The sequence below is a fragment of the Equus quagga genome, unplaced genomic scaffold (assembly GCF_021613505.1).
Source record: "Equus quagga isolate Etosha38 unplaced genomic scaffold, UCLA_HA_Equagga_1.0 208642_RagTag, whole genome shotgun sequence".
Classification (NCBI taxonomy): domain Eukaryota; kingdom Metazoa; phylum Chordata; class Mammalia; order Perissodactyla; family Equidae; genus Equus; species Equus quagga.
The window spans coordinates 23574-39446 of record NW_025799061.1 but is presented as its reverse complement, the minus strand read 5'-3'; the positions used below and the strand labels follow the sequence as shown (position 1 = coordinate 39446).

At 46.1% G+C, this 15873-nt stretch overlaps 1 protein-coding gene across 2 annotated transcripts; it reads left to right on the top strand.

Annotated features, from left to right (window-relative positions):
* Positions 1-696: 696 nt before the first annotated feature.
* On the top strand, positions 697-10353 carry LOC124233649 (zinc finger protein 449-like). Of its 2 annotated transcripts, XM_046650783.1 has the most exons (4): positions 697-1106; positions 2743-2947; positions 8938-9054; positions 9311-10353. In XM_046650783.1, exons 1-4 carry the CDS (start codon positions 753-755, stop codon positions 10024-10026), a joined length of 1392 nt encoding a protein of 463 aa, XP_046506739.1. In that variant the 5' UTR covers positions 697-752; the 3' UTR covers positions 10027-10353. The 2 variants fall into 2 exon arrangements, with proteins under 2 accessions (XP_046506739.1, XP_046506740.1); XM_046650784.1 differs by lacking the exon at positions 8938-9054.
* Positions 10354-15873: the final 5520 nt, after the last annotated feature.

Sequence of the window (15873 nt, the reverse complement as noted above, 5' to 3'; positions counted from 1 at the left end):
AACTGCGCACACCACGAGGGGAGAACAAGGAGGGGTTGAGGATTTGCGCCTTTGCCAGTCGTGGCTCTGGCTGAGGGGCCGTGGGTGAAGGAGACTCAGGGTTCCCCGAGGCTGGATGGACGGCCAGGCTTATTCACCGGGGTTATGAGTGTTGCTGCTCCGCTTCTTCTGCGCCTGCCTGTATTCAGAAACACAGGCCATCCAGGCTTAGACTGGGCGTGGGGCTGCGGGCCTGCCCAGCGTGCTGGGTCCTCCTTAGGGGCGGGGCTTCTCAGCCCTGCTGGGTCGGGGCGGGGGGTGGGGGTGGGGTAAGTTCTAGAGCAGAGCTGCCCACAGAACCCTCTGCCCTGCGGGCTGTCGAGCGCTGGAAACGTGCGTAGGAGCGGAATTTTTATTTTAACCAGGTCCACGTGGGTCTAGTGGCTACCATATTGGACAGCGCAGTGCTAGAGGGTCCCTGGATGGGCTTGGACATTTTCTGAATCTTTTGGTTTTTCCAGGAAGGGCGTCCATGGCTTTTGTCAGACTCTCAAACCCACAACCAACTTGACAATCTGCAGCTTTAGGGCTTTGGTGAAAAGTGAGCAATTGAGAGAGCTAAGTATGCCCTGTGGTAACCACTGTTGCCTCTCCTCTCTCCTTTTGCCCTGTCCTCTGCTGTAGGTGGCTCCCTGCCCCACAATTACACAAAGAAACCAGTTGCAATCTGAGACTTCAGGCTCGGGATAAGGTGTACACTGCTGGAAGGGGCGATGGCGGTGGCCCTGGGGTGTGCCATCCAGGCCTCCCTGAATCAGGGCTCGGTGTTTCAAGAGTATGATACTGACTGTGAAGTCTTCCGCCAGCGCTTCCGGCAGTTCCAGTACAAAGAAGCAGCCGGGCCCTACGAAGCTTTCAACAAACTCTGGGAGCTCTGCTGTCAGTGGCTGAAGCCAAAGATGCGTTCGAAGGAGCAAATCCTGGAGCTGCTAGTGTTGGAGCAATTCCTAACCATTCTGCCCATGGAGATAGAGACCTGGGTGAGGCCATTCGGCCTGCAAAATAAAGAAATCATTTTGGCACTGGTAGAATTCTTACAGACAGAACCTGAGATACAAGAGGAGCAGGTAAGAAAAGAGTTTGGGATCTTGGTAGTTAGACCAAAAGACACAGCAGAGGCTGCTGGGCCTAGATCTGTGTTTGTCTGTGTCATTCTTCAGCCCCAAGGTTTCTCCACAGCCTTTTCATTTTTCTCTTCTGCTGGAATCAGCATATATGGGTCAGTGGTTCTCAACGTTTTCAGACTCAGCCCCCTTCTCTAACAAATGTTGTGTCATGTCCCCTTACATATGCTTCATGAAATCAAAGATAACAGAGCCTGCCGACATTCATCCATCAAAACACCGACATTATCCTCCAGGGTCTGAAAGCCAGATCTGGCCACAGCCCAATTTTCTATACCCCGTGAGCTAGTAATGTTTTTTTTTTTTTTTTTTTTTGCCTGTTGAGGGTTGTTTAAAGAAAAGAGGAAGAAGGAAAATAAAGGACTAAGGTGGCTCACCAAGCCTTAAAAATTCTCTGTCTTCCTCTTATAAAAAAGTTTGCCAACCCTGAGTCAAGTAGAGTCTAGAAGGAATATAAGGAGAAGGCAGGTGGTTTATTATAAACTAGTAAGCATTTCAGCGTGCACGTGTTTGGGCTGGACCGCAGCAGCGAACCTCGCGAGCTGTCAGATGCTCCCTCTATGCGCACGCGCGCTGTGAGGCCCACGGCCCGAAGTTCAGACGGACGCAGCTCCAAACTCTGAGCGGTGTGGCTGCTGGTCATGGGATTTTCCCAAGTGGCAAACAAGTCTTGGTAAATCTGGACAGTAGGTAGAATAGTCTCTCTTTGATTTCCAAAGTAGTGCTTTCCTAGAAAATTCAAGTCATGCTAAATTATGCAAAATTATTTTGTTTTTATATGACGGCCAGGGTGAAGTTCTTGACAGGTTCTTTTACCCACGTGACTGTTTGAGGGGGACATTCCAAAATTGGTAGGGACCTGGAACAACTCTGCGCTGTGAAATACGTAGACTCCCATATCTGCCCGCTAGACTCTGATAGCCACCGGCTGCCATCGTAGCCAAAGCGCCCCACGGGGACAGTGGCTCTGTCCTCTGTTCAGAAGCACCGAGTGAATCCTGTTTGGGGCTGGGCCCAGGGCAGATCTTTGGGAGAAGGGAGGTTGGGCATTAGGCGCTCTGCCGTCTCGTGTGCTGGTGGGGCTCTGCCATTAGCCTGTCTGAACAGGACTCTTCCAAAGGTCCCTGCCCCCTCGGATGGAATGAATTTGTGGTTTCCCTTCCTTTCTCTGTCTTCTTGTTTGGCTTACGATATAAGATTTCCTCTCCGTATGGTCTAGTCTTGCACTGCCCAGCACAGTAGCCACCAGCGAAGTGTGGCTCATGAGCAATGAAATGTGGCCCATCCAAATTGGATATGGTGTAAGTATAAAACGCACGCCATGTTCAGAAGACTTCGAATGAAAAATAAAGTGTGTGAAATATGTCATTAATGATTGTTTAAATCGATTACATTCTGAAATTATGATATATTAGATATGTTGGGCTAAACAATGCATATTATGAAGATTGACTTCACTTGTTGCTTTTTTTTCTATATGGCCACTGGAAAATTTACAATGACATGGGTAGCTCACATTATATTGCTGCTGGGCAGTGCTGTCTAGACTCCAGAGTGATCGGTTCTGGCATTTCCCCAGATCGACGGGCAGGAAATGCTGTTGGAAGAACTGGCACCAGTGGAGATGGAACACATGCCACCAGACATCCACCTGGAGTCACCCCCCCTCCAAGTCTTGGGACCTGGCCCCGAGGCCCCAGTGGCAGAGGCGTGGATGCCACAGGTGGGGCCACAGGAGCTGGGCTTCGGTGCTGCTGGGGCGTGCCAGCCCTTTCTGGACCCTGGTAAGGCAAGGGCTTTCTTTTCTCTCTCTGCTCTCTGTTTTGAGAGCTCAAGAGTTCTCCAGGGTTGGGGTTGGGTTAGAAACACCAATTCCCTGATGGAAACAGACCAGTCCGACAGAGAGTAGTAGGAGGAGGGAGTGTCTCTCTGGGAATGGCTGGAATAAGGCACGTTAGATAGAACGGGATTAAAACCCCCCTAAGCTAATGACTCTGCTCTGGAGACTTCTGACCAAGACTGTGACACAGGAAAACTATGCGGTTTGGACACTCTGGATAAGGGCTGATCTCCCCAGCCAGCAGATTTAATCAATGGGATCTGTGATGTTGTGAGTCCCAAGGGCCTTAGTTGCTTTTATGGCATAAGAGCCACATTCGAACTTGATAGTTTATTAATATCCTCACTTAGGGTCCTTTAAGAGGATTTAATTACCACAGTATAAAGGAAATACCTATCTCCTTTCATCCAAACCTAGAACAGTGTTTCTCCAGGTGTAGTCAGCAGACTGCCCATGTCAGGATCACCTGGGTGCGTTTTTAACAAGCTACATACTGAAGTTTGGCCCAAGGGTGGCCAGATCCTTTCTTCTAACTCCCCCAGCCATAGCTTCGACATGTTGGCAGTTTCAAGACACTGTGAAATACTGAGAAAACAAAAGAGACATAAAAAATAACATATAGAGAACAATCCACGTTACAAGCTGTAGATGCCTGGTTGATCTGTAACTAGCTCAGTGCCAGGGCTTAACAACCATGTCCTTCTCCACATCTTCACATTCATTCATTCAACCAATATACATGAGCACCTATTAAGAGCCAGGCACTGCGCCAGACCCTGGGGATTGGGCAGGACGCAAGGCAGCAGATCAGTCCCAGGCATCCTGGACCTTCAACTCCTGTGGACCATTCAGATCTGTAAATGGGACTGTAGGTCCTCCAGGCGAGATGTGAAGAGGACTGTAAAACGACGTGTTGGAGGGAGTAGGATGCTATGGGAGCCCCTAGGAGGGCCACCTAACCAGCTTTTGGCAGAGAGGGAGGACGTCCTGAGAGGGGAAGGGGGATCTGCACTGGAACCGCTAGGATGAATTGGAGTAAGCCTGCTGAGTGCTGGGAGTGGGGAGGGGAGAAGGCTCTGGGCGGAATGGACAGCCTGCGCAAGGCTGAGTGAGGTAGAGAGCTCTGCATATATGAAGAGCTCCTGCTGCAGTGGGAGGGGCGCAGAGGAGGAGCGGAGGAGCCAGAATGGCACCAAAGAGCCTGGAGAAAGAAGCAGAGGCTGGGTCCTGAAGAACTTTGTCAGCCTTGCTGAGCACTTATGCTGTCTTATCAGGGTCCACGGGAGGTCCCTGAGTAGGGGAGGGATAGACACCGAGCTGCATTTTACCTAGCCACTCTGACTACAATAGGAATGGGTAGGACTGGAAGCAGGGGCACCATTTGGGAGGTTGTGCAGTCAGCAGGTGAGGAAGGATGATTTTCTAAACAAGGGTAGTTTGGTGACAATAGAGTGAAAAAAAGGGACCTATTCAAAAGGTATTTGCCTGTGTAAAATATAAGACTTGGTGATGGATTGGGCATTGGGTGATGAAGAAGAAAGTGATAAAAATGGCATTCAGGTTTCTGGCCATTAGAGCTGTGTAGATGGCAATATCTTTCACTGACAGAGATGACACAAAAAGAGGATCCGACTTGGTGGGTCAAAGTGAGTCTGGATTTGAACATGAGGAATTTGAGATGCTTATGAGTCTTCAGGTGGAAATGGCCAGTGTGGAATCGGAGCTCAGGAGAGATCAAGGTTTGAAATGGAGATGTGCAAGTCAGAGGCTTAGAGAAGGTCATGGAGGTCTTGAGGGTGGTCAAGGTCTTTCTGGGATTGTATAGAATGGGAAAGCACAAGGTCCTGTGGGCAGACCCTGGGGGATATCATGTCAGAAAAGATCATTCTATGTGAATTCAAAGATTTTCAATCTTTCAGGTACCTTGCCTGGGTTCCTTGCATTCCAGTGTTCTCTGTAGCCAGATGAGAATGGATACCCTAGACACTTTGATACGTTTGATCTTGAAGCCAATAGATATTCTAGGTCTGTTGCTTACCTATGGCTTTTTTTTTTTTTTCATTTCTGCTGGTTTCCATTCTGAGCGCCATCTCTTTTCTAGGCATCTGGCCGACTTTGGGGAACGGCACAGGTGAGACTTCACTTCTTGGAGAGAATGGCTTGGTCCCTTCCAGACCAACAGTAGGACCATATGTTATCTATGCAATGCCACCACCCCATAGAATTCAACTCATAATGGTCTAGTGTCAGTGTTTGGCGATGAATTTGTCCCCCTCTCTGCATTTAATCAATTTGTCCAGGTACCATATTCTGTAGCTTACTCTGGCAAGTGCTGGGCATGTAAAAGACATGAACTCTGTCTCGTGTTTAATAGAGATGACAAAGAGGGAAAACCCACAAGTACACATGGTATATCTACATGGGTCAAAGCGGAACTGTATACAATAATGTCATTTATAAACCAATCTTTACCACACCTGCATCTCTGAGTGTTAACAAGTTTTTTAAAATCTGTATTTTTCTGTGTATGCCTGCAACAAGTGGCAGAACCGAGCCAGTCATATTAATTCTAAATCTTCTGCATATGCATTCCCATTCCCCGTTTTCCTCTGCTCCACTTGGCAGCAGTGGCAGGTACAAAGATCACATGCGATGCTGAGCAGCACTGTTGCTCTTGATCGTAATACTTTACTCTGTAAAGCACAGGAAAGTCCAGCGGATTTAACGAGGGAGAGAGAGAATGAATTAAGCTAGCAAAATATTCCAATTAGGACGAGAGGAAAGTGCCCCTTTCTGATCACTGTTTAAAGTGATATAATATGCTTTGTCCTACTGACTGGGCGGTCCCATGCCTGGTCACCAAAACCCCATCCTCCTTACCACTTGTAGAGGGTCTGAGGGATCTGGGGGCTGATCAAGAGAAAAGATATGACCAGGAGGTGGCAGTAGCACGCACAAGCTTTGCTGGGCAACTCGTTGTCAGGTTTGCTTGTAGGGGACTCCCCAGGGAGTGAAGGCTCAGAGGGCTTTACCTGTCTAGGTGGTGTCGCAGCCCAGTAGCATGCCAGGGAGGCTATGGGTCAGAGAATTCCAAAGGGCAGCAGTGGTTGGGGGACATATAACCACAAGGCTCCATCTTTTCAATGGCTAGCAGGTGTGGGGTGCAGTTTTCTGGGATTTGCAAAGCAGGTGGGCTCTAAATGGATAAAAAGCTGCTTCTGGGGGCTAATTTTTAAATAATGGGATGTGTGAAAATTGAGTTTGGCACTGGCTGGCTTCTGAGCTAGGAAGTCTCGCCTGCAATGAAGAAATGAACAACCTACGGGCCAAAACAAAGAGGGCTTGTTCATACGCTTAGGCTCATTTCTAGAACAACCTCTCTGGTGGTTGCTGTGGCAACAGACTGGCTGTTGTTGAGGGTACAGAGAAGAGTCCTGCCAACAGAGGCAGGCCTAGAGGCATGACTTCTGGCTGCCATTCAGCGTTGACCAAAACCCTGGAGCCAAGCTATAAAACACACAGCGAGCATCCTTCTATGAGCATGCGTGAGCAGGACACATTTCTAGAACAGGAATGATTGGTTAGTGGGCTTGTGCATTAAAAACTTTAATAGCTATGGTCCACTGTCCTCCAAAATTATTGTACCAGTTTACCCTCCCACCACAGCTTATGAAAGTGATCATTTCTTCTCCCCTTCACTCACCCTGGGTACCTTAAATGGCTTACGCTTTGACTTGTGATGAGCGCCATGGCTGTTTTCCCCATGTTTGCAGACAGAAGGAGGGCTGCTATCTGGGAAGACCTTTTTCATAAGCGTCAAGTTCATTCAGCATTGATGAAGCTGTTTTCTGGAATGTGTAAGAGTAGAGATGGGAACTGAGGTCAGGAGGGTGGGAGATGGGGCAAAGGGGAATGGTTAGAGGCCTTAGCTGACATGGGCTGTGAGCATAGGTTGGGGAATGCCAACTGGTCATAGTGCTAGGAGCAGGGCTTTGAGAGACCAGGAACAGAGGCCAAGGGCACTAAGGCACAAGGATCTGAGAGTGACACAGGACAACGGGGTGGGTGGGGGTGGTAGATGGGAAGTGTGTGACGTTAACATCCAGGAGGAAGCTCAAGTTTGGGCCAGCCTCTTTGAAAGTGGGCACCAAGGGGCACTATGCCAGGCTGGGGAACTGAGGTGGAAGTTCTCAGGCCTTTGATTGGGTGCTGCACAGAAAGGAGCCGCTGGACTGATGGCAAGTCCATGAGACACAGCTGCCTAGTAGTGATACTCCTGGCCTTTGTTCTTGTGGGTACCGGATTTTGCCTCCAGGGCCGCTCTCAGTCCTTGACTACTCATGTCTTTAGCTCTCTTCCCCCCAAGGAGCAGGTGTCTGGGGTGGTTTCAAAGTGACCCCAAGGAAATCTACAGCCTTCAGAGTTTCCAGTCTACAATCTACATACAGGATGGGAACCGCCATATGAACACTTCCTGCCGTTCTGGACTGTTTTCCATGTCTCTCTTGTGGGGATGTCCTGGGCCTTCTGGATTCTTCCTCCCTAAGGCCGTGCCACTCCCCATCCCCCACCCTTCAGTTGGCTCCACTTGAACTTGATAGCAGCTTTTCTTGGATCCAGGACCTCCAGTTTATTTGACTTTGGTCTCATTACCCTCTCATCCCAACCTTAGCTTTGAAACCCAAGCATAAACAAAATGGGAATTTAAACAGCTTTTTATTTTAAATTCTGTTTGTCTGAAAATATATGGCCTTTTATCCATCAAAATAAGAAACAAGGTATTTTAGTCAATTTCCTGTGCCTTGATATAATTTTCTGAAATGTAAATTTTCCTTCGAATTAACATTAGCCAAACTAACTTGCTAATGTCATGTTACTTAATGCTAATATTTAAACATCATCCTGCATTTCTATCTCAAATGAGCCACTTCCAACCCACGTTTTCCGGCAGACCCATCAACTTGGCCAGAGCTGAGGAAGGGACAGGGAAAGAGGATGTAAATTACACGGGGTCTTACTGAGGAGAGGGGTGGTAGGACACAGGGCGACAGGGAGTGTGGAAACTTCTCCTGGTTGTCCTTAGACTGGCCTTGAGAAGCACTGCTGGATGGCTGGTTGGGTTAATTTTGAGAGAATCCACTTCCAGCCTTCAGCTGAAACAGACATCTAGAGTTTGTTTTTTCTCAAGTTATTTTTGCTTGTTGCCAACCTAATTCCGTTACCATTCTAATTTGAATATGTCCAACTGAAATTATTCCAGTAAGCAGTTTCCTATTTCCCCCGGGCCTCTCTCTTTCTTCACCTGGTGGTCAGTAAGAGGGTGTTTCTCAGTTTTCATGTGCCGGCACTTTAGGAAGATCGACTTCATGTTCTGGCTCTCACCTAAATAATTCCATTCTCAAGACCGATGTGGAACTCCTTCAGGGCATCGACTTCACCCCAGAATCGATGCACTCTCCTTCCATAGATTGGAAGAGAATAGCTTTGAACTGAGCACACTGGGATCCTGCCCTGCCCTCATTTGGTTTTGTTCTGATCCTGAAAACCAAACCAAATCAAACCAAAACAAACCACTTGTCAGAGGCTCCTGGTGAGGCAGTCCTAACCGAGAAGGAAGTAGGTAGGTACAGAGAGGCCATGTGTCCAGAAAAGTCACCTGGGGGGCCGTCTGAGTGGCATAGTGGTTAAGTTCGCGCACTCTGCTTCGGCCACCTGGGCTTTGCTGGTTCGGATCCCGGGCACGGACGCGGACCTACACCACTTGTCAAGCCACACTGTGGCAGACATCCCACATATTAAATAGAGGAGTGTGGGCATGGATGTTAGCTCAGGGCCAATCTTCCTCAAGAAATAAAAAAAAATGCCGCCTGAACTCTGGAGAAGGAAACCTGTGAAGACTCAAACTGTCCTTCACCCCATCTCTCCTATGGCCAGAACACCCACGATCAAAGGCTGAGCAGAGGTCCCCAGAAGAGCAGGGACAAGAGCCATGGGTGAAGACAATACAGGATCCCAAGGAAGTGAAGCAACAGTTACTTGACCCCGAGATAGGTAGGTGAGAGTTCAGCGGATGCTCGGGAAGAAAGAAAAGAAAAATTCACCTCGATCCCAGGGTAAAGAGGTTTCGGATGCCCCTTGGGAGTTTCTGTCTTCCGGCTAGCTGTTGAGTTTAGCTCTTTTTAGTCCCTTTTGTCTCCATTCAGTGACATCTGCAATTTCTGGTCCTTCTCTCAAGTTTGCTGTTGGGAGAGAAAATATGTCAAGCAGAAACAGCTGGAGAGTGTGTGTCCATTTTCTGTTTCTTTAGATGGAAATGCACTGCTTGGTCCCAGTTTACCCGAATACTCTGAACAGCTAGAAAATCACTTGGGAAACCCTGAAGAGCATCTACCCAGAGACTGCACACTGCCTGTCCCTGAGCAGAAGCCCGCTCTAGGAGGGACAGCTGAGAGCGCCAACCAGGGAGACCCTCTCAGCCCCGGAGCCCAGGAGCCAAACCGTCCCGGAGAGAAACCACACCGATGCACGCACTGTGGGAAACGTTTTGCTAACAAGAAGCTCCTTAATGGGCACCTGAAAATTCATTTGGGAGAGCTCCCTCACAAGTGCCTCGAATGCGGCAAAGGATTCCTTCGTAGGTCAGACCTCTCCAGGCATCAGCGAATCCACACGGGGGAGACACCCTATGAATGTCCCGTGTGTAACAAGCGATTCACCCAGGGCTCACACCTTAAATTGCACCAGAAAGCCTATTCTCAGCAAGAAACATACCGCTGCGCGGAGTGTAGGAAGAGTTTTTGTAATCGAACAAGTTTAATAAGACACCTGAAAGCCCACACAGGTGGAAAACCCCACAGGTGTCACAGTTGTGGGAAGAGTTTTAGTCGACAGACAGATCTTACTTTGCACCAGAGAACACACACTGAAGAGAGGCCGTTTATATGCGAGTATTGTGGGAAAAGCTATAGGCAGAGATCAAGCCTTGCTTTTCATTTAAGAATCCATGCAGAGCAGAGGCCGTAGAAGCGTAGTCATTGTCCTCCAAGCTTCATAAAGGATGCCGGCCTTCGGATGCACCAAGCCGCTCACTTCAGAGAAGAGGTCTCTGAGAGTTTGTTGAGGGAATCAGCTCTGACACAAATCAACACGAATTCCCAAAAGCCTCTGCCTACACTGGGCTGTCTGGGAAGAACATTTTGTTTGAGTTCATTCATTACAACAGCTGTATGTTTTACTGGTTTAAAACCCATCTTCCAAGGCCAGTAAATTCTAGAGTATTCACTGACTCTTGCCATCATTCTGGATTTCATTTTTTTTCTGTCTCTGCAAGCCTTATTTAATCATTACGATGGAAATATCTTTGTCCCAAGCCGACTGCAGCACAGGTGTAAGTAAGAAGCATATAAATGCTGGCATTCCCTTCAGATCTCGGGTCAGTATCCCAGTCAACAGGGTTGTGCCCAGATGACCTGTATCTATGCGATACTGTATTCCCAAGGAAATGGGTGTGCTTTTCCTGTTTCGTTCCCACTGACTAGTTGTTGGAGCACCATGCAGATGCTGCCCTAATGGGGACAAGGAGCACTTCCCTTGACCCCCGCTTACACCACGTGTCAGAATCACTGTCTCCTGTGCAGCCATTCCTATGCTTATACATCATTTGAGTGTTTAACACAGTCCATTTTTGAAATCTGGTGCATTTCAAAAAGATAGGGGCAAGGAAAGATGTCCAACTCATAAAGTACTATGAAGGGCAGAGAACAGTACCCACCACACAAGGACAAGCAAGAGTGAATGGAACATATTAACATGGAGGCCCTACCCAGAGTGAACTTCCATTAAATATGGTATTTTCTTTCTTTGTTCTTTGAAACGATGAAAGCATTGAAGACTTCGAACTTTGTCTAGCTTTGGTCACATTCCATGAATCTTATACAATGTTCTTATTTATGATTTTGCAATGGTTTGTTATTGAAGTTTTCATTTTATTTTTTCTCTGCCCCACAGTTGGACAATTTCGACATTTTCCTGTCATTTTTTGGTTATAATTCATTTTCATTAATAAATGAAGTTCATTCTATTTCTGCTTTGAAGTTCATTTAATTTTCCTTGAAGACTTATGTCCTAAGACCATAGAGAATAAAGGTTCCATTTGTAAGGTGCACAAATGTCTCTGGTAGTCTGGGGACTCAATGACTTTTGTGGCATTGGAAGTATCCCTGGTGCTCCTGAAGTGGCAGTGACACAGAGTAGGTTGACTTGCTCCCCATTCTGAATGGGGGCATCCGTGTACTCCCCATTCCCTTCTTAAGAGTTTTTTTGGACTCATGTTATGGATGTTATACAGCAATTGTGGGTAGGTGCCCCGCTGTCAAGGCTGGCAGTGAAAGCAGGAAGCCGAAGCGCCTAGGCGAGACCTAGTCTCCCCACACCCAGCTGAGAAAGCTCTCCCTTGAGATTCCGTAGTGGTCTGTACTCCTGAAAACAGAGAGAAGTTGCAATGGGCACTTTGAGGTTTCTGGAACAGGCCCTCTTGAATCAGCAGGGCTTGTTTCACAGCATGCTGAGGAGGTTGTCTAGGCCAAAATCAAGGTACCGTACGGGTGAATCAGCCCCCAAGTGGCTCGCCATCAGGTGGGGGAGGTGCAAATTACACTTTTCTCACTTGCACCTGCAGTTACCATGACATTCTGAAGAGAAACAGTCTTGGTCACCCCCAGGAAACTGTATGATCTTTCCTCTTGAAGCCCTCTCTCATTTCCAACCTTGTGATATGAGTTAAGTAATCACATAAATAACCAAAGCTCATCTTTAAGCCTGAGGCTCAGTTCTCTACTTCCTGCCCTGTAGTCTTCTGTGACACATGTGGAAGGGAATGGATTAAGAGCTCATCTCTCAGCTTGTCTTTAGCGTATATGCTGAGTTTACTCAGCTCCAATTCTCAGATGGTAACAACTGGGATTGGGGAGTTGGATTCCAATCCAGTTTTTGTTGTCAGACAGGACTTCTCAGAGGTCTAGCACAGGCCAGGTCCACACTGTTAAGGTGTTAAGGATCTTGAATAATAAACTATTACAAACATATTGATATATTTAAAAGATTTATCTTTCATTAGTGTCTTTAATACCCAACATAAGAATAGGAATGTATGAATTACTGGAGATGATGTCAAAAAACTAAATTGGAGGCCCTTTCAAGAAGGTCAGACCATACCAGTTGGTCCTGAGAGAGGCCTTTTTGGTCTAATTGGCATTGCATTTTATATTAATTCTTCCTTAGCCATCTCTTCCAACGAGGCTCCCTTCCTAAAAAGAAGAGAGTGTAGAAGGCAAGCAGTGAAGGACAGGAGGCCGCTCATCTTAGTCTGTGGTGGGGGGGGGAATACCTCCACTGCCACATCTCCTGAGACACCTCAGTTCTCCCTGGATGGGCTGGAGTTCCTTCTCTTAAGATATAACTCTCAGGGTATCCTTCGCATGCAAAAGAGTCCTCCCAACACACCAAGGTAAGAAGAAAGAGTGAAGGAAGTCTATGATTCTCATTACAAGTCTTCCCCTTTCAAGCTGAGAGCTGGTAATATTAGCTTGAGAGGTCTTTCAAATGTGTATGAAATAGATGATCTTGACAAGCCTCCACATCTTGGTTTATTTGTTGTAGCACTTTTAAAACACTGCTGCAGATGCCTTCCTATGGACCTATGGCAGGTAGAAAAACATGCCCTCCACAAAGATTTCCAAGCCCTAATCTCCAGAACCTGTTAATATGGTATATTACATCACAAAAGGGACTTTGTATGTGTTAAGGATCTTCATATGGCAAGATTTTGCTGGATTATCCAGGTTGGTCCAATATAATCATAACAGACCTTATAACAGTGAGGTGGGAGGATCAGAATGAGTAGTAGGAGATATGACGACAGATGCAAGAGGTTGGAGTAATGCCAGGAAGGGGCCATGAACCACACAATTCAGGGAAGCTGAAAATGGCAAAGAAATAGTTTCTCCCTCCAGTCTCCAACAAGAACTTGGCCCAGCAGGCATCTTGACTTTAGACCTCTGTCTTTCAGAATTGTATTATAATAAATTTGTGTTGTTTTAAGCTGCTAAATTTGTGGTCATTCGTTACAACAGCAATAGGAAACTCATACATTTAACATCAAGATGTGAGGTATATGTCCCCTGACCTCGAGACTTAGCAGGCTTGAGCCGGCTGCTAGTTGAGTACAGCAAAAGTGATGCTGTATGAATTCCGAGGTGAGGTCCTATAAGACCATGTGGCTTCCATTTTGTTCACTAGGGGAAAAGGGGAGAGATTCTGTGCCCCAGTGAAAGGGTCTGTGTCTATGTTAACCTGATGCCTGCTTTGTGTACGTGTGTGTTGGTGTTTCCTTTGGAGGTTGGTCCCTGTTGTGTTTACGTCCATATTTGTTCAAGGTTCCTTGTTTGACTTGTAAAATTCAACTCATCCTAGTTTTCAAACTATCAGTTTTCACTTATTTGTTTCTCTATGGGCACAATCTGCTTTTACAAATCACTTTCTAAATCCTGCGCACCCCAGTGAAACAAACATCTCAGTTACTGAGATTTTTACACTTTGACGATGTATAGGTTACGAACAAAAACACCAAAGGCCTCCTCTAATATTTAGCTGGCTAGAGTTTCTGTTTTACCATATTATTTACACTGTGAATAGAGTATTGGTCTAGCTTTCTTTTGTGACATAAAACATCTAAATGCTCATAGAAAAATATCAAAATAGAGAGAAGATGTGGAGCGAAAAGCAGAAACTCTCCTCTCCCCAGGTCTAAACTCTAGAGGCAGCCATGATATTTCTGTGTATCTTTCTCAATATTTCACCATCAAAATATTTTCAGGTATTGCAAAAATGGTTTCGTATCATATACTTTGTACTGCAAACTTGATTTCCTCCTTGAAGAATACATATGGGCATCATTGCACGTTAGCACACAGAAGCCAGCCACCTCATTTTCAGTGGCTGTAGTGCAGTCCATGGAATGAACTCGCCACAATTTGTTCAGACAGCCCCCTGCTGAGAGACGCTGAAGTTGATCCCAATTTATGACTCATTGACAAGAATGGCGGGCAGGTGACTATTCCAGGAGGATGGCAGGGATAAAAGAAAAGAAGGTGAACACAGTCTAGCTTCTTCACTGAATAAAGTAAACAGGGAAAAAGCATCTTGAAGGGCAGGATTTTTACAGATGTTTTGTTGAAACTGATAACACAGATCATCTAGCTGGGTATTTATGAACTATTTTCTGGAGGAGTGGGACCTGCAACACACTTGGATCAAATAAAATCTTTCTTGAAGGTTCAATATGTAAAAACAGTCGACAATAGGAGCTGCTCTGGCTGACGGGTGGACTAAGCCTAGAGCCACCACTACTAGCTTCCTCCAGATAGACTTTGAGTAATCCATGAACCCTGAGAAGAGAGAGATAGGAAGTTATTGGTATATGTGCTTTTTTATAAGCAAACTCACTATCCCTATGGCCTATAATTTTCATGCTATTTTAACAAGGAACACTAATACTCCAAAGTTTAAGAATCCATTCTCTAGGGGTCTAAGGGGCATGCTTTGGAAACCGATACTCTAGTTCAAATCTCTAACCCATTTATAAATTAGGAGGCTAATGGTGCTCATATTTGGGTTGAATGGCTTATTTCTTTTATAGCTCTTGTTGTGATTGGAAATTATTGTTTCCTTATGTGTAGTGTGTGAACCCCTTCCCCTACCCTATGTGTTAAGCTCCTTGGAGCAGGGATCTTGCCTAACATGTTCACTGTCCCACTCATTGAATGTACAACTGGCAATGTGAGGGATGCATAGGAGGCACTCAATACATATTTGAGGTAAACATGAATGAATAAAGGGAATTATCAAGAAATTGAAAGAGTTGGGGCTGACCAAGTGGCCTAGTGGTTAAGTTTGCACACTCCACTTCGGTGGCCTGGAGTTCACTGGTTTGGATCTCCGGTGCAGATTTAGCACTGCTTGTCAAGCCATGCTGAGGTGGCGTACCACATAGAAGAACTAGAAGGGCATACAACCAGGATATACAACTGTGTACTGGGGCTTTGGGGAGGAAAAAAAAAAAAGAGGAAGATTGGCAACAGATGTTAGCTCAGGGCCAATCTTCCTCATCAAAAAAAAATAAAAGAAAGTGAAAGAGCAACCCACAGAATGAGAGAATATATTTGCAAATCCCATATCTAACAAGAGTCTAGTATCCATGGCATCATTATTTGATGAGGCTGGATATTCCCTGGAAGACCCCATTTGCAAACCTGACTTTATTTGTCCTGACTTGGAGTTTACCCAGGGTGAAAAGCATTTCCTGGGGGCATTTGTCAAGAAAAAAAATTACTGGCAATGGAATCATTTTATGGCTGCCTGAGGTGATGGATACACCTAAGAAGGCTGATGCTTTTGCCTCTGGCTGATCTTGAGGCTCTGTCACAAACAGGAACTGAAGGATAAGGCAGACTTGTAAACTGCATGTGCATTGAAGGAACACAAAACCCCTTAGCAAAAGTTGGGAGATTTATTGGTTCAAGACTTTTAATGAAATCTAGTTCCAATCATTGATTCACCACAAAGGTAACTGAGCAGAAACTTCAGTGACCACACGCGACAAAGAATATAAACAGTAGATAACTAATTCAGGAAAGTCAGTAAGCAAACAGCAACAACAAAAACTCAAAAACAAATGAACAAACAAACCCCAGCAACAACAATAAACCTGGAGGAAGGGGGAAATATGACTTCCGGAGATGCCACATTATAGTCTTTAAAATGTATAGTTTTAAACAAAATAGTCGAGACACACAAAGAAGCAGAAATGTATAA

What these genes read in the sequence shown, in the direction of transcription:
- LOC124233649 (XM_046650783.1), top strand. Translation starts at nt 753, where the DNA reads ATGGCGGTGGCCCTGGGGTGTGCCATCCAGGCCTCCCTGAATCAGGGC. An exon ending in CTGAGATACAAGAGGAGCAG is followed by an intron (nt 1,107 to 2,742) that starts GTAAGAAAAGAG and finishes GCATTTCCCCAG; the next exon opens with ATCGACGGGCAGGAAATGCT. An exon ending in GTTACTTGACCCCGAGATAG is followed by an intron (nt 9,055 to 9,310) that starts GTAGGTGAGAGT and finishes CTGTTTCTTTAG; the next exon opens with ATGGAAATGCACTGCTTGGT.